Source organism: Fukomys damarensis, unplaced genomic scaffold (genome assembly GCF_012274545.1).
Source record: "Fukomys damarensis isolate Sample0158 unplaced genomic scaffold, DMR_v1.0_HiC HiC_scaffold_3, whole genome shotgun sequence".
NCBI classification, from domain to species: Eukaryota; Metazoa; Chordata; class Mammalia; order Rodentia; family Bathyergidae; genus Fukomys; species Fukomys damarensis.
Genome location: NW_022900915.1, coordinates 15,558,170 through 15,581,289, shown reverse-complemented (window position 1 = coordinate 15,581,289; position 23,120 = coordinate 15,558,170). Strand labels below are relative to the sequence as shown.

Genomic DNA, 23,120 nt, shown 5'->3' with positions numbered 1-23,120 from the left:
ATTCATCTGTCTTCTCAGATGGTGGCTGACTTGGCTCAAAACTTGTTTAACATATTAATAAAACTTTCATAGCACATTCCTGTGCCTAAAAGTAGGTGAACTCTTTACTCCTTCACCCCATTTAGGGACTTTCGCCTACCTAAAAGTCACATCTGGGGAAAGAGGTAGGGGAGGAAGTCTGAACAGCCCACGTTCGAATTTGAGTGTTTTTATTCATGGATTCAAGTGTGGTGAAAGGGGAACTACTCTGTTCCACAAAAGAACACACACATAACACTGGCTGGGTCATATATGTTACATATATATGTTATAACATATAACAGGGTGTGTGTCTCCCTGGTATTTTGAAAAGAGCACCTCAGGAGTCTCAACCTGTTAGACTTTCCGAAGTAATCCCAACACCACACAAACGGAGCCTGGATGAGACGGGGTCGGCCTGAGGCTACAGAATGAGCCAACGCCCGGCCAGAGCTAGAACCCAGGAATGCAACCTTGCCCGGTGCAGTTTTCATCGTCTGCACAGTCAGGCCTGGCATGGCACCTCAAAACTGACAGCGCTGGGCGGGTCGGATAACCGGCTTCCTCCAGGAGGCTAAGGCCCCGGGGCCTAGAGAGCCTTCTCCCCTCCGCAAGTCCACGGTGTCTGCAACTCCTCTCGAGCCCCGCTTGCCCTGGGCAGTTAGGCTTCGCCACTTGCTGGTCCCCTCCGCTCGCTCTCCGGCCTCGGAGGAAGCGTCCGAGACCAAGTCTTCCCCGCCCACACCGCAGGACTTGGCCGCAGTCCACCTCCCCGCGAGCCCCAACTCCGCTCCCCCCTCTTCCGGCTGGGACGCGCGTCCTTCCGGCGGGGCTTCTTCCTCATTGGCTGGCCGAGGACTTGCGTGAGGGCTCGGCCGCGCAGCACTCCCGCGGCCGATCCAGCCGCCGGCCCAAGCCCTGGCCTCGTCTTTTTGGCTCGGGCTCTCTATGGTGCTGGCGACATGTGGCGCCTGTCGGGACTCCTGGGCCGAGGTAGGGAGCAACTGAGCCTCGAACTTCTGAAGGCTGCTGAGACACTGGGTCCGGCGGGGTAGAGGGCAGGGCGCGAGGAAACAGCCAGAGCGACCGTGGGCGGGGTTAGAGCGGGTGGGTGGGGTGTCAGGGGCGGGGCTACCCAGTCAAGGAGTCAGGCCGCTGGAATTGGAGACGTGGTAGAAGTTAGAAAGTGTGGAGTTTAGCCGGGCTTGGTTCACTGGTTCCGCCACCTGCCGCGCAAGGACCTGAGTTCTATCCCCGGTACCAAAAAAAAAAAAATGTGTAGATCCAGGGAGGTGGGCGCAGCTCTGGGAAGGGGAGGAGTCATCGAAGGGAGGCAAAGGAGTAGGCGGAGCCAGCGCATAGGGGAGGGATTTAGTGACAAGCTCTGAACTTGTTTGTGGGTATGTGGTCTTGCAAAGTTGTCTTTGATTGGAGGGCATCAGAATCAAATGGAACTCTCAAATGTAGATGCTTCGCTCAGATACTGCTTTATTGCTTGTGCTGTGATTCCCTTAGAACCTCTGCTAGGCTAAAGATTTCCATGTGTATCCTTGTTGAAGAACCACTGCACCTGTAATCCCAGTCCTCAGGAGGCTTGCTGAGAGTTGGAGGCCAGCCTGGGCTACATAATGAGTTCAGGACCAGCCTGAACTACATAGCAAGACACTCTGTCTCAAACAACAACAAAAACACAGCACAGACTGAGGCTGTTTCTGAGTGATAGAGCACTTGGCTAGCGTGCACAAAGGGTTCAATTTCCCAGCACCACAAAAACAAACATCGCAGAGTTGGATGCCAGTGATTCCTGGGTTCCTAGAATAAAATGCCATCTCAGGTTAGAGGCAATATTATTGGTCTAGCTTTGTCTCAGTCCTCTTCCTTTTAAAGTGATCTTTGTTTTCTATGCAGCTCTTCCCCGGCTGCTGGGACCTGACTTCCGGGTGGTGACCCCCAAGCCCACCAGCCCAGATGGGCCTCAGACAACCTCCTCCTCCTTGCTGGTCTCTGTGCCCGGCACTGACAGGTGAGACATTTTCATTTTGTCAGCCATCTTCTTTTTGTTGATATTTTGGACAGAACCCTATAGCCTCTAATTGCATTATCTAGGTCAGGTCCTCATGGCCCAAGTACAAGCAGGGGCCCAAAGTCCCACGGGTGGAAGGATGCCTTCCAGTGGATGTCTGCTCGTGTCTCCCCACACACCTTATGGGATGCCGTCTCATGGGTAAGGCTCCCCCAGCCCTGTCCTTCGCCTTTAGCATGGATGAAAATGGTCATGTGTGGAGAATCGATCCAATCTAAAAACAAGAGCAAGGTGAACATTGTGTCCACACAGTGAGAACTGGAGCATACATCACTTCCCCACCCTTGTTGCGTATTTATTCTTTATTTCAGTCAATAAATATTTACACCTCCCAGCCAGGCATTTTTGCTAGGCCTTAAGGGAGATAGCAGAGAACAAATACATGTAATTCCTGCCTTCATGGAGCTTACAGTGACTATTAAGTAGCTAGTAAGTAGCATTACTTGTTTTTGTTTTTGGTATTGGAGGTCGAACTCATGACCTTGCACTTGCGAGGCAGGCAAGGTGCAACTGAGCTAAATCTCCAGCCCTAGCATTACTTGTTAATGTAAACTGTGGTAATGCATTGTTGTAGTTAATCCTTACAAAAATCTTACAAGGGAAATGTAACTCATTTTGAATATGAGGAAACTCAGGCTCTGACATATCAGATAACATGCTTAAAGGTCACAGCCATAGAGTAAGAAGCCAGATTTAACTCTGGAATCAGGCTGTATCACTTGGTTGCATTGCCTGGTCTGACTTGTAAAAGCACATAGTGCAGAGCTTAGCCCATCATAGTTGTTCAGTATATATTTGTTGAATCTGACTTACAAAGTCACATTCCTAGTGAACACTAGGTCTAATAAGACACAGTTTGTAACTTTTAGGCAAGGATCCAGATCATATATATTGTGAATGAAGTTGGCACATACAGTGGACTTGAGTAGCAAACTCAATTCATTCCCAAGGGCACTTGTAACTCACATTGGTCAGTGAAGGCTCAGGCTTCTCCACACAGCCTTCAAAGTCTCTCTCCTATACACAGGCGGATCTCAGGTCCTTAGAGAGACATTGGCCCAGGATTTCTCAGTTAACCCCACACAGGAAAGGATGTTATAATGTTCTTTGCAGAACTCTTTAAGGGTTAAATCTGTAGCTAAGACCATCTGGAAGCACAAGCAGCCAGCATTTGAGTCGTAACTCAAGACTTTGGTCATAAGTTGAAACTAAAATTCCAGTCATAATCCCAGTCGTTTGTATGTCAGGCTGGTCATAACTCAAGGGTATACTACATGTCACTCTTATGTCTGTCACATCCCATTCTTGCTGCTTTCATGCTGTGTACTTTAGGCAGATGACTTCATCTTTCTGAGTCTCACTTTGGGGAGAAGTGTAACAGGGATTGAACCCCAGGCCACCTTCCTGAGCTGCATCCCCAGTCCTTTTTTATTTATTTATTTTTTATTGTGAGACAAGGTCTCGCTGAGCTGCTAGGTTTCCCAGGTTGGGCTCAACTTTTGATCCTCGCGCCTTAACCTCCTAGGGTGCTTGGATTAAATGCATGGCCTGCTGAGCCTCATTTGCTTTTATCTTGAAATTGGTGTCATCAGCAGAAGTGAGTCTGGCGTGTCTCCATGACAGGGACTCTGCTTTTTGGGTTTCTGTGGACATATCCTGGAGAGGGAAACGTTTTTCCATTTTCCCAAGATCTGAGCCCTGGGGCAGAGTCCCATACTCATTTTTCTGGGGAGGTGGACTTGTATTCCGAGGTCCAGATGCTACCCTGGGCTTTGTCCCCACTGCCCATATGGAAGGGGCTGTATACAAGCTGTCCGCAGTGCCATGGATACTTGTCCCTTCCCGCGCAGGGCTGGCACCTTCTCTTGTTCTGTCCTTAGCTCATGCACAAGAGGCTCTTCCTCATTCCTCATCATGTCAGATCTCCCACTTACGCTCTTTGTAACCTGCTGATTTGTTTCCTCTTTGCATCTAGCGCAGTTACTAATTATGGCATTTATTGTTCTGTGTACTTGGGTTTTGTCCTTCTCAACACAAGACACAAATGTCATGAGGACCGAGACTATCTTATTTGCCATTGTAAATAGTGCCTGTTGGAGCAAATAAGTATGTATGTATGTATGTATGTATGTATGTATTTGTTTTTTGGTTTTTTGAGACAGGGTCTCACTATGTAGTTCAGACTGCTCTGGAACTCACTGTGTAGCCCAGGCTGGTCTCGAAATCGCAATGATCCTCCTGCCTCTGCCTCACGAGTGCTGGGATTACAGGCTATTATTTTGGTTTTGGTTTTGGTGTCTGGGATTGAACTCAGGACCTTGTGCTTGCAAGGCAGGCAGCAGAACCACTGAGCCAAATGCCCAGCCTGCAGATAAGTATGTAGATATTCCTTCCTAAGCACAGCACAAGAGACGGGAAAACAGGCAGTCACTGGGATAGGAGTTGGCTCAGGTCTTCTGCACTCTGCATACCTGTTGGAAGAAAGACATCTTCAACAAGGCCACACCTGGAAATGTGTGTGCTGGGTGGCTTGCACCAGGCTAGTCAGAAAAATATGCATGGTCCGTACCTTTGTTGTGCTCACAGACAGGAGAAACAAACCAAAAATGAATAGTTACGGTGAAGATTATTAAGTATCAGAGGAGAAATTTGGGTGCTGTGAGCATGTTGTAGGGAGCTACTCCATCTGGAGACAGAAAAGGCTTCCCAAGGAAAAGATCGTGTTGAGGGCCAAGTCTGAAGCAGCTGAAGGATGAGGGGAGGGCACCGTGTCCCCGATATGCTATCTTTTCCAGGGTACGCTGGCCGTGCTGGCCCTGCAGGTGGCAAGACAGATCCACTTCCAGGCGTTGCTGCCCACGGGGCCTCGGCAAGCAGAACGCTGCTCTTGGCGCAGTCCCCTGGACCGTTTCCTTTCGTCTCCCTGGTGGCACCCACATTCCTGTGAGTTCTCAGTCCTGGGGCAGGAGGGCTGGGTGGGAGCTGCTCTAGGTCAGGAAGCATCTCCGGACACACCCCAGGAAAAGAGCCATCAGCAGCTCCTTGCCTTTCCTATCTGAAGTCAGAGGAAGGGGAACATGGCGCAGTTCTCCCCCACCCAGGGTGTGGGCCACACCTACCCTTAGTGTTCCTGTGTCCTCCTGTCACCTCCTGTGGAGAGAGCACTAGCTAGCATGGGTCCTTGCACTAGTGACAGTGGAAATTAAAATTAAGCAACAGCATGAATTTACAAGTGAAAACCTTACTTGGGAAGGAAGAGAAAACAGGGAAAGGACTCCCAGCTCCATTAGTAGCTGGAAGGGGCACACTCTGATGAAAAGGTTCAGACTGGCTGGCTTTTAGTGGTTAGCTGAGGTCCTGTTGCTCATCATCTCAGGCTGGTTTCAGAACTTTGGAGGAATCCTCATGGCTTGAGAGGCAGTTCTGAAATCAGTGCTTCTGTTTACAGTACTTTTCCTGGGGTCCGGGTGACTACCAGTTCAGGACAGGGACTGGAGACTTTTTAGGAGTTGGTCCAAGCGGGAAGGATCTGACACTGGATGTCATACAGGATGGTAGTCAGATGTCCCTATGAATCCTGAAAATTATTTTCTACTCTTATCTTGGTGTCCTCCATCTTGGAGGGAGGTGAGATGGTTAGATAAGTTTAGGGTCAATAAACTTTGTCCTGTTGACTTTTTAAAAATGAGTAAGGTGTATTCAAAGTTTTAAGGTAGTAAGGATACAAAACTGAAAGTCAGGCTTTGTTCTACTCTTGGTTACCTATTGGCAGGCCCAAAGAAGAGTCATGGTCCGCATCCCCCCCCTACCCCCTGCCCATCTTGCGCTTGCCAGGCAGGACATTGAGCCACATTCCTGGCCGTGAGCCATGGGTTTTAGCAAAACGTGCTTGTAAGTCCCTGGCTGCCTCAGAAGAAAACACCATTGTGCATTTAATGAGTAACAGGCTAAGGGCGCAGGAGTTGGTCCTTTGTCCCTGTAGTGGTCTCTGACTACATCAGGTGCAGGCCACTTTAGATGCAAGGTGTGGCTTTCTGCCCAGCTCTTAAGCAGTCTGGCCATTTTCTGCTCAGTCAGTCATTCATCACTGAGTCTGTATTGCGGACATATTATGTGCCATGGTACAGAAGCCATATAGACTTATAGTTGAGGTTCTAGAGTCAGACTGGATTGTGATAGTTCAAGTCCCAGAAGTTCTTCGTGCTAGTCTTATACCACTGAACGACTTTCCTGTGCATCAGTTTTTTCATCTATAAAATGGGATAATACTAAAACTGTAGAGGTTTCTTGGGGGTGCTAAATGAGTTCGCATATGCCAAGGCCTTAGAACAGTGCCCAGTGCATACTAAGTGCTCGATAATTACTAGTTTAAGTATTAGTTCTTGTCCTTAACATTATGATTATAATCTTAACAATACTACCATTAAGTAAAGTGCCAGCAGCTGAAGCTAAACAGTGACTTCAGGCAAAGGAGTGATTTATGCTTAGGATGGGAGATCAGCATAAATGTTGGCCCCAGATCGAAGCTAGCAGAGGAAGTGGAGGAGGAAGTGTGGGAAGGAGGCCTCCCAGGAATTTCGGAGTTCTTCCTCTGATCTCCAAACCCTCGGGGGGATCTGAGGTCCAGCGCACCAGGCTGAACTGACTCCCTTCTGACCTGTTTCCGGTTTCCTGCTCTTCTCAGCACTGCGGGAGTTTGTTCTCCCAGGCCCTGAAGGCCCAGCCCCCAGGCACAACCTCAGGCAACCCAGGCTGGGCCAGGAAGTTCCCTCAGCTCAGCCCAGGAGCTTCTCACACAGCTCCTTGAGAACAGCTAGTCCACAGGAGCCCCCTGACGAAGGTGCGTCCTTACCCGGAATCTGCAGAAGGTAGGGGTGGGGGCAAAGCGGAGTAGGCGAGCTGGGCAGATGGACAGTATCCTGTACATTCCCAGATAAGAGTATTGTCATTCCTGTGAGGTCCCATGCTTTCTGGGTGATTCAGAGTTAGTCCGACTCCTGGGAGGGGTGCTGGATGGCAAAGCACTCCTTCTCCACGACTGGGAGAGGAGGGAAAAATGAAATAATACACTTCTCCCTTGCTCTGGCTGGATGAAGGCTTTTCCTTTGCAGGTGCCAGTAATTTTGAATTTCTGGATGCCAGCAGTAGCTTTGAGTCCAGAGCAAAGCCGGTCCAGCCTCAGCACCCTGGTGAAAAGAAGGTATTTGCCAGATTTTGGCACTGTGTTATCCCCTGGATTGGGTAACAGTCCCAGTGAACCATCCCTTGATGTGTCTTGTATTTCTTCCCCAGGAGCAAGATAAGTCAGAAACTCTTTCCCTTGAGGAGGCCGTGACTTCCATTCAGCAGCTCTTCCAGCTCAGTGTTTCCATTGCTTTCAACTTCCTAGGTACCTGGGGGACCCTGCCTGAAGGCAAGGGGATGAGAAAGGAGCAGAGGATGTGGGGTAGGTAGAATACAATCAAGCTAGGGAGTGATTTAAACAAGAGAGATTTTATTTTCTCCCAGGTAGGTGAACCAAATCTGGCATGTAACTCAGTGGTGTCAGGGACCTGTTCTTAATCATGTGCATTCTGCCATTCTAAAACTAGCCTTGCATACTTGTAATCCCAGTATCTTCGGTGCTGAGGCAGGAAGATCACAGGTTTGAACCCAGCCTGGACAACTTAGCAACTGAGTGAAACCCTGTCTCAAAATAAATTTTTTAAAAACGGCACTGGAGCTGGAGCTCAATGTGAAGGCCCTGGGTTAAATCCTCAGTACAGTAAAAACAAGCACATTTAAAAAAAAAAAAACAAAAAAGTGGGGTTTCTCATTTTGAGATCCAGTTTGGCTCTTTCAGCTCCTGTTCTCCTGTCCATATTCTAGCAGCTGGAAGGGGGAAGATGGGGGCATCTAAAAGATGATCCTTCCCCTTTAAGGACATGACCTAGAACTTGGACTTCTAGCAAGTCACATAAGCCATAATGTGGGCTTAGCACTACACCTACCTCCGGGGATGCTGGGAAGTGTAGTCTTCATCTGGATGGCCATGTACTTACTTGAAAATTGTATTACTACGTAGGTAAGAGAAAATAAGTACTAGAGGACACTGGATATTCTCTGCCATGCTTAGGAAAGATGGACACCTGAGGTTTGGAGCATGCACTCAAGAGCATGAATAAGACACTCTTGAGCTATATCTGGAAACTTCACATGCCCTTCCCAGTTTGTCCTGGTTCTGTAGTGACTTCACTTGTGTTTCAAGCCTTCTAATTGTGGAGACCCATATTCCCAGCAGCATCTAGTGGGGTCTAGTTGGAAGGTGGGTGAAAGGCTAGGATTCATGTAGAACAAATTTACTGAGCAGTCACTTTTTGCTAGGCCCTGTTGTAGGTGCTGGAGATACAGTGATTCACAAGACAATGTCCTGAGCCTGGTGTGGTGGCACACATTTTTAATCCAGCACTTGAGAGGCTGAGGCAGGAAGGAGGGTCACTGTGAGTTCAAGGCCAGCCTGAACTACATAAAGAGACCCTGTCTCAAAAACCCAAAAAGAAAATAAATAAAACAAGGGAACATTTAGTAACTTGGGCCATGAATAGCTTTGCAATCAGAAATTTTTGCTGAAAGGAAAATTCTAAAGAACTGATGACAGAAGCAAGCCACTTTATTCCTGTCTGGAGAAAGAGCTTTTCAAACAGAGGAAACTGTAACTGCAAAGGTCCTGAGGCAGGATTCACTTTACTTGCCAAGGGAATGAAAGACTGCTGAGTGTAGCTGGAGCTTAGAGATCACAGGAAGAATAGGAGATGGAGTCAAAGAAGCGTGCAAGGTGCAGACAAGGCGAGTGCCAAACCAGGGTAGAGTATGGCTTTTCTAAGCAAGGCTATCAGAGGGATTTAGGCTGGAGTAGTAAGAGGGCAAGACACATGATCTGATATACTCTTCCCAAGACCACTATGGCTGCTGTATAGACCCGTGTGGATTACAGGGAGGCCAGAGGGCAAATAGACCAGGAGGAAGCTGTTACTGCCAGCTAAGCGAAATGTGATGGGGTTTGTCTGAGGTTTGAGGGAGAGGAGATGAGAATAAAGTGAGCAGGGTGGAGCCAGTGTGGGCATGGGAGGGTGGGGTCCTTTGACCTCTGAAGTCTCCCAAGGATAGAAAGCTCTGTGAACCCTGGACCACACGTTTTCAGGCAGCAGGGAGGTGACTTTAATTCACTGCTGGCTGAATGGAACTTGGTTTCTCCTTCATTAGTTTTTTGTGATCTTGATAGGCGGCTTCTTCTTAGAATTTTCTTGCCCATTCCTTCCTTCATATATTCATTTATTCAGCAAGTGCTAAGCACTGTGGCAGAACACAAAGGCAGCATGAGCTATAATCATATTTTTCATTTGTATAGAGCTTTTACCCTATGCAGTTATTTCTCCTACATTCTTTCTTCCGCTCTGCCTCTGGGATTTTACAGTATAATTGAGGAGACAGGACCTGTACTTGTGTAACAGTTTAGTTCATAGAAAAAGATTTGGTATATTAGAAAAATGCCAAAAAAGTGAGTAAAGCTCGAGTGTGGTCTGAAGGCTCCGGAACAGAAATAGGACGCTAATGGTGGAGGTAGACTGAGAGGTTGTGCAGGAACCAGTCTGAACAGAGTTGAGAAGTGGCTGTGTTGAATTCCTTTCCTATTTCCTTTTTGTGTGGGCAATGTAGAGAGCCTTGGCTTTGGAGCTGGGTGCACTTGCATTCCGGTCTTGGTGTCCTCAGACAGTAGCACCTGTGTCAGGTCGGGTCTGTGGGTTATAAGACACCTTAAACTCACCCTGGCTAACTAAAGCGAGAATCTGTTGGGATCTCTTGACCTTCCAAGCTTCAGAAAGGACAGGAATCAGTGAAGTTGCAGAGCCCCAGGGGACAACAACTGATAGACAGTATCGCCAGACTGCTGCTGTCAGAATAAACTTACAAGAGCTGTTTTCCCTCCTTGTTCAACCTGAGCAAGAGTCAGATTCCTGAGAGAGAGACACTGGTCGGGAAGAGCACAGGCACTTGATTGACAGCACGGGGGCAGGGTTGTTCCTAAAGGGCAGTGAGTGTGTGGCACCACGAGGAGGGCACGTGATGGGAGGGTAGAGCCCACTGGTATCTATGGCAAACCAGTGAGCTATTTGGAGGATGGAAATAAACTCCATTGTCTAGCACAGAAGAGATATGGAGCCCGTGTGTGTCTAGCTGAGGCTGTGGTCTGTTCACATAGGAAGCTGTTTGTGCCCTGTGCTTTCTTATAGGGACAGAGACCATGAGGAATGGGGACTGTGTGGCAGCTTTTTCTTACTTCCAGAAAGGTGCAGACCGTGGCTACAGTAAGGCACAATACAACCTGGGCTTGTGTCACGAGCATGGCAGAGGCACCCACAGGAACCTCAGCAAGGTACTGGCCCTTCTGCCCTGCTCTGAGGCCCATCCCCTGTGCCAGGCTGCCCAGAGTGAACTCCAGAACTGAGCAATAAGCAGGGACAGGAAAGTCTGGCTTCTCTGACTTGGTTGCAGCCTAGCTAGGAGGTAAAAATAAGAAAGAAGTTCCTAACTTCTAAGAATTTAGACTCAAAACTCAGGGAGGGCAAGTATCTTGCCTTTTTCTTTGCAGCTCTATCCCCAGAGCATGGAACCAGCACCTTGATAAATGGATTAATTCTTTAAAAGTAGGATAAGTACACAGAGATGTTATACACAAGATCCTCGAGTTGTTCATGAAGGTGAAAAGCCAAACAAAAAAAGAATAGGAACTTAGCATTCATTCAGTACAGAACTAGTTAACTACATCTATGTAGACCTTAAGTGATGTGCTGGATCTCCATTTATTGGCAGGGGAAGACATTCATAGTGGCCCCCCCCATGTAACATATTTATGGGAATAAATTTGCAAGCCTGTACACTAAAAATTTAATAGAGCATGAATTTAGGAGACAGGATTTCTTGGGTTTTTATGTTTGTATTTTAAAATTTTGGCTTAATCTGTATTTTTTGACTAAACTATAATGACTGTATTATTTTAAAAATTTTTACTCAGAGAAAAAATGCTTAGAGAGCTACCAGAAGGTTGCGTGTTTCTCTTTTTGCCCTAGGCAATCTTTTATTACCAGTTGGCTGCCAGCCAGGGCCACAGCCTCGCTCAGTACCGCTATGCCAGGTGTCTGCTGCAAGCCCCAGTCTCCTTGGGGGACCCCGAGCAACAGAGAGCAGTGTCCACGCTGAAGCAGGCCGCAGACTCGGGCTTGAGAGAGGTGCGTGCCATCTCGGGGTTGTCGTGGGGGGTCGGTATGCAGAGCTGGAAGGGATCAGGATGCCTTTTTCCTTCCTCTTTGCCTGCAGGCCCAAGCCTTCCTCGGGGTGCTTTTCACCAAGGAGCCACACCTGGATGAGCAGAGAGCAGTGAAGTATCTTTGGCTTGCAGCCAGCAATGGGGTATGTGGTCTGTGGTATCCAGGCATGTGGAAGATCACGTCTGATCAGAGAAGGGATTTAGGGACTGGTACAGAGTTCTGTGCTTAGGCTGTTGTTTGTTAGGAGCCTTAGGCTGGCTTCAAACTTTAATTCCTGATGACTTACTGTGCAACTCTTGGGCAAGTCCAGTGGCCTATCAATGCTTGGACTCAGCTGTGGTAGGAGCATTTGCTCACAAGTATTGTCAAATTCTACATAGCAAGGTTTCTCTCTACCTTGTCGGTTGTTAAACATTTACCATCACACTATTGGACTGGTTACTTCTTATTTTAAATCTGTTTCCTTATCTTTAAAATCAAATAACTGGGGCTGAGGATGTAGCTCAGTAGCAGAACTCTTGCCTAGCATGTGTGAGGCCCTGGATTTGATACCTAGTACCTAGGAAAACAAAAAAGAAACGAAATTGCTCAATAAAATCAACATAAAGGCAGGGCTTTGTGGTACATGCTTGTAATCCCAGCTATTTGGGAGCTGAGGCAAAGGATTATACATTCAAGGTCAGCCTGGGCAATTTAGCAAGACCTTATCTCAAAATAAAAAGCTCTGAGTTGCAGCTCAGTGTCCTGGGTTCATCCTCAGTACCACACACACACCCCAATATAAGAATTCCTGTCTACTACTTCACAGGATTTTTGGAAGGATCAAAATCTAACGGGTAACAGGTGTGAGAGTACTTTATAAGCTGTAGCCACCGTTTGTGAGTGTGTTACTGTAAGGAGTGCTAGTCTAGAGAAGTCAGACACATAAGGTGGGTACACTGACTGTGATTGTGTATGCATGCAGTCTGTGTAACCCAGAGTTAAACATTAAAGGAAACGTGATTAGTTGGATCTGGAAGTACTGAGTTAAACAGCTCTCTTTTTAATTTAATTAATTAATTCAATACATTTATTTTGTTTTTTTTGAGACAGGGTCTCAGTGTCGTTCAGGCTGACCTTGAACTTGCTGGGATTTCCCCTGCCTCAGCCTCCCAAATACTGGAATTATTGGCAAAGCAGCTATCTTCAGTGCAGGGAATCTTAGAGCATTGTATCACTGAGCACCGTCAAGAAGGTGACCTGTGGTTTGCTGAATTCCTCAAGTGTATTAGGCCAGTATCTGGTTTCATTTGTACCTTGAAGGGCCAGGAGTCCTGGATTAGAGCAAGCTGTGCACCTGCTCTGTAATTTCCTGCATAGCAACAGTTGCTGCTCTTTGTGTTCTGTCTTTACTGAACTCTTGGGCATCGAGATTCTATGCTTCATCTACTCTGTTGCTCAGAGTGTCATGACAGCTGTCAGAAGGAGACCAGTGTCGCCAACCAGTACTGATAACTATGTCTGTTCTTCCTTCAAGAGCTCCCCAGAGCCTTCCTCAGGTGGGATGGGCCTGCAGTCCATGTCTGGGCACACCTGGGGGCTGCCTGCCTGCTAGGGTCAGACCAGCACGCTGAGGGAGAGGTGCGCAGAGACACCTGTCACCCATTGTGTGTTGGCACCCACGCCTCACACTCTTCCACCTCCAGGGAATTGTGTCTCCCGGGGCTGTAATGAGCAGCACTGAATTTCGGGATTGTTCTCTCTGCTACCTCTGTCTAACCTGGCTGCATCCTTGTTCCCAGTGCGTTTGTTGCAGAGACTGGCCTGCGTGGCACTGCAGTAGAAACAGAATTGTAGCAGAAAATGGATTGTGGAGGGTAGAAGAGAAGTGGGACCATTACTGGAGTCCACAGAGTGGGTTTGTTTTTTTGGGTTTTTTTTTCAGTTGGGAGATTTCATATGATGAAAATTATTTCAGTAGAGATTAACTAATGGAGATGGTAGTAATAACACTAGATCGTAACACAAAAACCTAGTAAGATAGTGCTATTATTATCAGCACGGTATAGATGAGGAAACTGAGGCATTGAGATGTAGAGTAACATATCTGAGGTTAGCCAGCTAAGTGGCAGAGCCAAGATTAGAACCAGTCTACATAGAGGCTGGACTCCCACACCTGCCTGTTTTCCTCTCAAAGCAGCAAGGACCCAGAGCCCAGGGCCAAAGGCTCAGTCTTTAACGGAGGAGAAACACTTGCACTGTCATTCCTGATTTTCAGCCTCTCCTTCAGTGACTCGGGAAGGCATAGAGGCCTCTGGAAGGTGGACCTTCCTCCACCGTGGCCTCACTGTGTCTCCTGCAATATGAAGACTCCATACTGGGCTGAGTAGTTCTGCAGCCCTCTTCTGGCCCCACGAGAGGAAACACTGCGCTGCTCTGGCTGAGTGGGCGAGCTTTGGGCCTGCGGCATCTTATGGTTGAGATCCCTTGGAATGGGGTGGGCCTTGGCTGGGCCTTCACCTGCATCGATGAAGTCCCTGCATGCCTGGTCACCTTGCTTCTGGCTGTTTCAGTTCCTCATTCCTGTTTGTGCCCGTCTGTTTTCTCCTTTAGGACTCACAGAGCAGATACCATTTGGGAATTTGCTATGAGAAGGGCCTTGGTGTACAGAGGAATCTGGGAGAGGCCATGAGGTGTTACCAGCAGGCAGCAGCTCTGGGAAATGAGCCTGCCCAGGAGAGGCTGCGGACCCTCTTTTCCACTGGGGCAGCAGGTACAGATGCAAGTCCATGCCACGCAGTTCCTCTCCTGAACTCAGTGCTCTGTGAGACACAGTGGGGTGGAAAGCCTGTGGTCTCCTCGTCATTTCTGGCCTCAGTGATATCAGGAGCACAACTTTAGAGTCACATCACCCTGACTCTGCTGTCACTGACCTGGGATTGCATGTCTTTGAACCTCAGTTTCTTCATCTCTGAAAGTCGGTGTTACAATAGCACTGAGCTCATTAGCTTGTTGTAAGGATTAAGTGAGGTGATGATTGTAAGCTTACCTGATACACGGTAGGTACTCCAAGATGGTGCCTGCTCTGCTGACTTCTTAGGAGGGCCAGTGTCCTGAGGCCCTCTGAGTGATCCTTCTGGGGCTCCAAGGTCCACCTACTCACGTGTCTGTTGGGCTAGGCTGGGTTAACAGTATTAGGGGAACCAAGACTTTTGAGAACTTTTTGTTCCAAAATAGAAGTCTGAGAATCCCCTGAGTAAACATTGCTTTCACCTCCCCCCTCTCATAGCCCCCAGGCCCAGCCACCTGGCAGCTACAGGATTGAAATCTTTCTCCAGCCCCTCCCTCTGTAGCCTGAACTCCCTGTTGGCTGGCACCTCAGGCCTCCCTCATGCATCAAGCACTGGGAACCTCGGCCTCCTCTGCAGAAGCCGGCATCTCGGGGTTAGCCTGGGAGCCCCCAGCAGCGCTATACCCACCTTGGAAAGAAGTCTTGTAAGACTGGGTTTTGGCTGAGGTGAGATAAAGCAGTTACTGGGGCCAGAGGGGAGGGGGCAGGAGGCTGGATAACAGTAGTGTCTGTCAGTAACCCTTTCCTGGGTGGAAAGTCTAGCGGGAGCCATTTGAAGTGCATGGTAGTCAAAGACTTTGACCATTTCCTCATTTGGTAGCCTCTCAGATGAGCCTTGGTGCATTCTCAGCTATTTCTAGTCTGTGCACCAAAAGGATTTATTTGGTGGCCTCAGAAAAATTGCAGGAGGGCACAGAGACCCTGTTCTTCGCTTATCCTTTGTCTGTGAGCAAATCGCTTATTTTCTGCATCCCCATGCCTCCGTGTCCTCACCCGAGACCACACTCATTTCCCAGCCCTTGATGGGTGTACCTCTGGAGGTTCGCAAGATTTTAGGTGGTCTGCAAATTAATATTTTTTATTCTAGTGGTTATATATTTACTGTATAATATGAAATATGACTACCATATTCATCTGTTACAGCTAGTTACAAAGCTCACTTATAAAAAAAAATTGAGAATAAACTTAAAGAAAAACAGTGTATAGCTAATGCAGTGTTACATGCCTCTAAACCCGGCTTACTTGGGAGGCTGAGGTGGAAGGATCATAAATTTGAGGCCAGCCTGGGCAACTTAGTGAGAGCCTGTCTCAAATAATTAAAAAAGGCTAGGCGCTAGGTGTGCTGGTACACACCTGTCATCTCAGTGCTGTGGGAGGCTGAGTCAGAAGCACAACTTAGAGACTGAGCAAGAACCCGTCTCAAAATAATAAAACAAATGGGGCTATAGCTCAATGTGAAGGCCCAGGGTTCGATTCTTGGTACCACTGGGGGCGGTGTTAAAAGGCTGAGGATGTAGCTTATTGGTAGAGCACTCGCCAAGCATGTGTGAAGCCCTGGGTTCAAGCTCCAGTAGCAGTGGGGGGAAAAGTAAAAGAAAAAAATTGAAAAACATTGTATAAAGAGAACAGATCCAGGGAGAGCAGATCTAGAGAGGTGGCAGAAGTTGCGGGGGTGGTTCTGTGAGTGCCTGAAACTTGGGAAACTGAAGCGACTTGTCCCCGAGTCTAGCTCCAACGTTCTCATGTGTTTGTCCCGATGGATTCACAATGGTTTTCATTTCACCTGTGGTTTAAGAAGTTTCCTGCCTGAATGCCTGCGTGTATCTGCTTGACTTTTTCAGACCTCGCCTCAGCCCTAATGATGAGCCTTTGGGTTCTCAGCATATCACAACTTGAATCCCAAAGAAGCCAGTTATCCACCCGCTGTGCCAAAAATATTTAGTACCTCCCCACCACCATAAAGAGGAGGGGGTTTCTGCAGATCTGGTTCTGGTCCCACCGCTTGCCTGGCCACATCACCTTGCAGCAGTGACCTGATTCACTAACAGCATTCCTCAGTTGTAGACCAAGGGCGGTGGTGTATGTCCTCCTTTACAAGACTGACACTGGGCATTTCATGGCAGAAAGGACCTCTGTGCTTGCTTAGGCCCCTGGAAGCAGAGTGATGTCGGAGATCTTGTGGCTTCATGAGACTCCAGGCCATCATGAGGACCTAGGACTCCTGCCTCCTGGCCCAGGCTTCTGTTCGACAGCTCCCACTGTCATTTTATGTGAAAGCATCAATATTCTGCCGATATGAGGGAGGAAATGGAGTTTGGGCACCTGGAGTCTTGGAGCCGGTGAGTGTAGATTGTGAGTCCTCATTTGGGAAAGGTGAGCCAGACATCCACGGGCATTTAATAAAACAGATAGTGGATTATCTCGCCACTCTTGCCCTTGAGTGTGTTGATGAGAGCCAGGCAGGCGAGCAGGGGGAGCTGAACGGCAAGGCTCCATCCTCATCTCTACACTCTCCATTGACCAATTTAAAGGGTCTTAAAAGCTTCTCCAGGAGAGAGACTTCGGAAAAAAATGATTTCTGAGTCAGTGCTAATGACTCCAATTACTGAATTTGTGAATAGCTGTTCCCTGGCTTCTGGATGTTAGCCCAAGTTCAATAGCGTAGCTGTGGTTGAGGGGAGAGGAGGGAGCGACAGAGGACCAGCCCCTTGGTGACTGAGTGGAAGCAGCAGCCAGCTTGGCCAGTACAGAGTGGGAGGACTTGGGAGGTTGTTGTCCCCTTCCCTCTGCCCCCAGCTCTGCCTGTCCCAGTGCTGTAAGAGGTGCTTTCTACACTCTCCTAGCACCTTCCTCACACTGGGGCCCAGGGCCTCCCTGCCTTCTTCCCAGGGCTGCCCTGCACACTGTCCTCGCCCTCGCCATGCTCTCATGCAGCCACCAGTGGTGCTCTTTGTACCAGGACCCCGTCTTACTCCAGGATGTCGGCACCTAGTGCAGTGTCCTGTGCACTGCAGGGGCTTGGTGCTGTTTTACGCCACGCAGTGCACTAATCTCTCAGCCAAAGAAAAAAATGTTTTCTGTGGTCAGATAAGTTTGGGAAACACCGTACTAGACATCCTCCTTTTATAGATTCACAGTGCATGTCAACATTTTCCAGACTCCAAGAAGTTCTGCAGTAAGAACATGATTAACCCAGCGTGTTCCTCACTGGTCTGAGACAGAGTCTGTCTTCCTGGGCACACTCAGAAACATCCACTTCCTGTCTAGGTGGTGCCACACTTAGCAGTCGCCTCACCGCCTGGGCATTGTGGGCTCTGATTCCTGCTTCCACACACACTCCAGACCCTGGACCAGAGTCCTGTGCTGATGGCCCTGTGCAATTCCTTCCTGCTTAGCCGCGGCTGGATTGAACATGGCCTCATTCTGGGGAGCCTCAGGTAGAACGGAATATTTCTAAGCAATCCAGGCTAAGGAAGAAGAGCCTCTCCCTGTGGAGAGCGAAGGGTGGAAGTTGAAAAGATGTTCTCAGGGCCAGAACCCCATGGCTGTACAGTCATTGTGGTCTTGATTCAGCCGCAGGGAACTGGCTTGTGGGCAGACCAGGGCACTGCTGTGCTTCTGCCATTAAAATTCTTTTATTAATATCTTGTCATCAGTGCCCTGAGGGGAGATGTGGGAGGAGGACAGGAGGTGGCCCTACATCAGGCTAGCCTAACTCAGGATTCTGGTGGACCTAAGGAACAAGGCCTGGGCCTTTATCCCTGCGACCTTTGAGCCCAGCTCTACTGCCTCAGTTTCCCTATCTGTAGAAGTCCTTTCCAGGGATCCCTGGCACTATGGTAGAAACAAGGCCATTCCATTCATTAGATTTCCGAGCCAGTACAGTGCAGAGCACTTAGCAGATGTTCAGTAAATATTTGTTCAACAAATGAGAGATTATATGCACTGCATCTCCACCCAGTGCCCAGCACCAAGCCTAAGCAGAGCATAGTAAGTGCTTTAAATAATTGTTGAATGAATGACTTGAATACCCCTCCCCTCCAACTGTTCACCCTTGTACTTTGGCACTTAGCAATTGTTCAATAAATAATAAACAAAACATTTGTTGAATGAGTGTTTATGATCATGCCCTGCTATTACATCAATGCCTAATAGGGGCTGGAAAGCCCTGACCTATTTTCTAGGTATACACTGTGTGCCAGGGTGAGCCTATGCTAAGACTCACTCTTCCCCCATCTTGTCTTTTTGGGATTTGGTTCCCTCCACAGTCCCAAGGGTAGTAGCTGCCATCTCATTCTTGTTTCAGCCAAGGAAAGGTGGGGTCAGTGAGCTGCCAACCTGAAGTTGGGTGACAGACAAGGAGGCTGCCTGTCAATCTCCAAGCTGCCCCCAGGCTTGGAGGGAGCTCTGCATTGCACTACTGGTGCTGAAGAACGGCTGACTATTGATAAAAAATGTCCCTCTGTGCTTTCCAAATTAAGACGACATTTAACTGAGTGCTTGCTGGCTCGCCTGCTCTCTCCAGTCTCCCAGGAGACAGAGCCCGTCTTGGTGGAAACTGTTTTGAGCATGTCCAAAGTCTCAGCTTTGACATCTTGGCTGATGTCAAGAAGTTTCTGTAACCTTCCTGTGCAGCACACCCAGTTCTGTCACCATATGTACGGTCTTGTTCTCAGCCTGTTACTGGGGAAAGTGCTGGTGTCAGCATGCTAGGTGGGGGTGCGTGGTGCAGGAGAGGGCACTGGTCCTCACGGCACAACCCCAGCCCTGACTGAAGGTCATTTGCCTCAGACCAGGGCAGCTCTGTGCAGTTCTCCGGGTTCCATGGGGAAAGGAGGGCTGAGAGTTAACTCAGGTCTGAGGTGACCCTAAATGTTACTGTGACACTGACCTTGTGTGACTACAACTCCTATCTGTGGAGGTTTAGATGGTGTCTTGCAGCAGTGCTAATAATCTTTTGCAGGTCACACGTTCCCTTGGTAATCTGATGAGAACTTTGTACCCTCTGCAGAGGGTACTTGGCATGCAGGAAGTTCGAGGACCGTGGTTTTAGCACTTGAAGGAGAGTGACAGTGGTCCAGCGTATCCATCGACCCAGCTGCAGCCACAGTCCCAGCGTCCTCTACCTCCCATTTCTTCTCTACTCTACGCTCTCAACATCAGCTCTGTATCGCAAATCCACTAAAGGCGGAAGGGCAGTGGTCAGCATGGTCCACTTTGGTAAGGTAGTTTTCAGGCTTTGCTTTTACATAATGGGACCATTTTCCCCCAATGTAATCCTACCTGGAGCTTCATACGGTTACAGGGGACTCTGACACCTTTGTCTACACATTTATTCATTCACACATCTATTCAACAGATACTCATCAAGTTCCTTTCTGTGCGAGGCATCTGCCTGGTCAGGCTGGAGACCCCATCTGCTTGGTTTCCCTTACCCTTCTTCAGTGAACTGCAGAACCTAGTTTTGTGAACCAGTTTAAAAATCACACTGTCAGAGTGAGGTGATCAGAGATCCTAAAGTGCTTAACTTTGTGGGGGGCTGGTTTTTCTCATCTGCAAATGGAATAATGATACCATTCTACACCTCAAATACATGACTTTCTTTATTCGTAGTTGGGGGGGATATGTTTGATGAGCACTGAGCTCCATGCCTGGCAGAGAGAGCAGAGGAACTTCTGTCCTGGGTGTCCAGGAGAGCTCCCCGCAATTTATAAGCTATTGCTGCTTGGAAACTTCCAGGAAAATCCCAAGGCTGAACCTTGGGAAAATATTTGCTGATTTTTACTCCCCATTCCCTGGAAGGTTGGCTGCTGTCAGTGTTGATTTCATAGACCCAGTTCATGTACTGTCCTCTGGGTCCTGGATTCACAGGGCCCAGCCTGCTATGACAGAGGGAGATTTACATGTGAACAGGGTTTGGGAATGATGACTTCTGCACCAAAAGGACAACTTTGGGGAAGGCGAGGTCCTGCAGCAGATCAGATCCAGGTCCTCTAACCTTGTGCTTTACAAATGCAGAGTTGTATGACCATGAATGGCTTTGGAGAAGTTCAGCAGCATTTCTGAGGGGAGCTCAGCATGTCCACTGCTGTTTCCCTGGCAAAAGCTCATCCATGGGGTTTTTTCCATTCCTCGGCTGGCAGTCTAGTGCTGAGGCTGAGGCTGTGGGTTTTGGTGTCGGTCCAGTCTGGTTCCAGATCCTGGCTCTGCATCTATCCCTTTTACAGTCTTTTCTAAGAATGTTTTGTTTTGTTTTAGGTACTGAGGATCGAACTTGAGTTCTTGCATTTGCGAGGCAGGTGGCAGAACCACTGAGCTAAATCCCAGGCCCTCCCTTATTCAATCTTGTGAATGGCACTCAACTTTCCCAAGCTTTACAGGCCTGTCTGTGAAGTGAGGGTAAGAGTACCCCCCTCCTAGGATGGTGGGAAAATCCAATCCTATTGTAAAGCCTGGTGCTTGGCTCATATAGATATAGAACATTTATATGATTTTTTTTCAATCCTGGTTTTCCAGCTGAGAAGCAGATTACTCGTAACATAGGGGCGTGGGGTTGAGAGCACACATGTCTACCACCCGCATGCACATCGCTGCACTGACCTACGCCACTCCTGTCAAGCTCAGCATGATTTTCTTGCCAGGGATGGAATAACAACTCTCATTCTATTATAATTCCCTTCTTGACAGTTGCAAACAGAAGAATGAGAGGCTGCTTTTCCCTTATCTGTAGGACAGAGTGCACTGCCTGTTGTCCCCAGAATCTAGCCCTCCGCCTTCAGGATCCAACAAAGCCACCTTCCCTGCTTGCGATCCTCTGAGGCATCTGTTTGCCCTGAGGATCGGCTCTTTGCGCTGTGTTTTCCCAGCAAACACCTCTGCAACACTGTCCCTGTTTTCTAAAAAATTCCCAGAGTCCCTTTCAAGGGGCTGTTCTGCTCAGTCAGCTGGTAGCACAGGGGTCCTGCCTCCTCTGTTGGCCAGAAATAGTCACACTGGGGCCAGCTCTGGTCGATGAGCTTTAAGATTTTAGAAAACAGCTCATATACCTCTGACCCTCGGGGCCTGGGCTCTCTGGCATGTCCCAGGAGCCTCCTTCTTGCATCCAGAGGCCTCTGGCTGTGCTCACAGGTACCTGTTGCTGTCACTTCCACTGTTGTCCTCAGCTCCCTTCTTTCCGTCCAGGCTCCCCTGCACCTTGGTCCCTGAGGCCGCACTGGTGGCCAGGTCCAGACTTAGGGTCCTGCCACAGACCGAGAGCCGCCGCAGCGCCTCAGAGGCAGCCTCCACAGGCACCCCGGAGCGCTGCTCCAGCAGCATCTCCAGCAGCGAGCTCATCTCTGAGAGGAAGGTGCTAGCCAGCCGCGTGCCTGTTGGGCTCAGCTCAGGTGCTGCTGTTGCCTTGCCAAAGGTCTGGAAGGTCCTTGGCTCCTCCAAGACTGCAGCATCTGGAGACATCACGTTATCTCGGTAATTGGTGGTGAGTGGCAGAGACAGCCTCGCCATCCAGGCTGGGTCGGGGGCACTGAGCCGGTCCAGAGCCAGGACTGCAGGGACAGAGGAACGCAGTGAGGGCCTGGCCTGAGGAAGACGCCAGGCGGGTAGGGTGGGGCTGTGGGTAGGCCAAGGGAAGGGAAATGGCAGAAGACAGAGGGGGCGGCGAGACAGGGACAGGAAGAGGCCCTGACAGGGAAGCTTGCTGGCAGGAAGGCTGCTGACAAAGTGACAAAGCACCAAAGTGCCTGGTTGGGGCCTCATAGGAGGTGGTGGCAGAAGGAAGACACTGCATTAAGGAATTATTCAGTGTGTCTGAAGAGCTTCCCTGCCCACAGTGTGTTTCAGGTCTAGGCATCTTCCTCTCACTTGAGTACGGTCAGGAGGTTCATGCCTTGGAGAAACTTCTCCTTTTGTGGTACCCGATGAAGAATGGGGGTGTGTAACCCCTTCCTTAGTCAAAGCTGGAGTTCCTGGCTTGGCACTGCCTTCTGCTCACGTCCACCACAACAGTGACCACTGATTAGGTACTTGTGTGTCTCATTTAAGGTCTGCACAGGGCTTGGAGGTCAAGAGTATTATCTCCGTTTTACGGATGAGGAAACTGAATCTGAAAGCAGTTAAGTCATGTATCTAGTAGGCAAGCAAACCCGATTTGCCCCCAGATCTGTTAACTGTGTGGGATTTGAGCCCAGACACGCTAACCTGAAGCCACTGAGACTGGACCTTCCTGCTCACTCTCTGAAGAACCAGCCCTTCTTTCCCCTGGATCTTCCAGGCCTGCTAGGGGCTGCGTCAACTGGCCGCCCACATCCTCAATTCCTCCTCACCCTTCACCTCTCAAGCAGCAGGAAACCCTAGCCTAGAGTCAGACTGGGAAGGGGCTGCCCGCCTGGGGCCTACCCCGGGAAAAGGACTCTGGCAGTAGCAGTGGCAAAGCAGTTTGGTGTCTAGGAATTTAAAAAATTGTCCCCTAATTCCCAATGCCACCTTCACACTTCTTTTCCCATTTCGTCAACAGAAAATCCTGCCTCAGAAAACTGATTCCAGATCGGATATCAGAGGTGGAGCCAGAGGAAAGAAAGGAAAGTATAAGTTTTACAGTTAAGAAACACTATCTTTAGGGAAAAAGAGGCCACATGTCTAATTTAATGTGTATTTAATGTTTGCTTCAGGTGAGCAGCTTTAAAATCTGTACAAGATTAAAAGACTGAAAGGAGGCCAGGCATGGCAGCACACACCTATAATCTCATCACTCTAGAAGGCTGAGACAGGAACAACAAAAGTTTAAACCCAGGGCCGGGGATTTAGCTCAGTGGTTCTGCCGCCTGCCTCACAAGCACAGGTCCCGAGTTTGATCCAGAGTACAAAAAAAAAAAAAAAAAGTTTAAGC

The 23,120-nt window shown here is 48.8% G+C and overlaps 2 protein-coding genes across 8 annotated transcripts in view; one reads left to right on the top strand and one right to left on the bottom strand.

The window, feature by feature from the left end:
* The first annotated feature begins 834 nt into the window (after positions 1 to 834).
* Positions 835 to 19,323, top strand: Dele1 (DAP3 binding cell death enhancer 1). Of its 7 annotated transcripts, none has more exons than XR_778324.3 (14): positions 836 to 1,011; positions 1,927 to 2,041; positions 2,125 to 2,242; positions 4,897 to 5,044; positions 6,786 to 6,941; positions 7,213 to 7,301; positions 7,394 to 7,547; positions 10,372 to 10,514; positions 11,209 to 11,367; positions 11,456 to 11,548; positions 13,999 to 14,158; positions 14,675 to 14,902; positions 16,078 to 16,575; positions 19,248 to 19,323. XR_778324.3 is itself a non-coding variant. In XM_033766961.1 (13 exons), exons 1-12 carry the CDS (start codon positions 981 to 983, stop codon positions 14,899 to 14,901), a joined length of 1,593 nt encoding a protein of 530 aa, XP_033622852.1. In that variant the 5' UTR covers positions 836 to 980; the 3' UTR covers position 14,902; positions 19,248 to 19,321. The 7 variants fall into 7 exon arrangements, 4 of the variants coding, with proteins under 4 accessions (XP_033622857.1, XP_033622852.1, XP_010612187.1 ...); XR_004518423.1 differs by having other exon boundaries at positions 7,394 to 7,490; positions 19,200 to 19,277; XR_778323.3 differs by having other exon boundaries at positions 19,200 to 19,277.
* Pcdh12 (protocadherin 12) overlaps positions 18,798 to 23,120 on the bottom strand; it is a 16,280-nt gene continuing 11,957 nt past the window's right edge. The window contains exon 4 of the mRNA XM_010613882.3: positions 18,798 to 21,780. Coding sequence (XP_010612184.1) covers positions 21,359 to 21,780 — 422 coding nt within the window. The 3' untranslated portion in view covers positions 18,798 to 21,358. The remainder of the gene's footprint in view (positions 21,781 to 23,120) is intronic.

Excerpts from the sequence above, each read along its gene's own strand:
- Dele1 (XM_033766961.1), top strand. The coding sequence starts at position 981 with ATGTGGCGCCTGTCGGGACTCCTGGGCCGAG. Across the intron at positions 6,942-7,212 it reads ACAGGAGCCCCCTGACGAAG|GTGCCAGTAATTTTGAATTT; the intron begins GTGCGTCCTTAC and ends TTTCCTTTGCAG. Across the intron at positions 7,302-7,393 it reads AGCACCCTGGTGAAAAGAAG|GAGCAAGATAAGTCAGAAAC; the intron begins GTATTTGCCAGA and ends TTTCTTCCCCAG.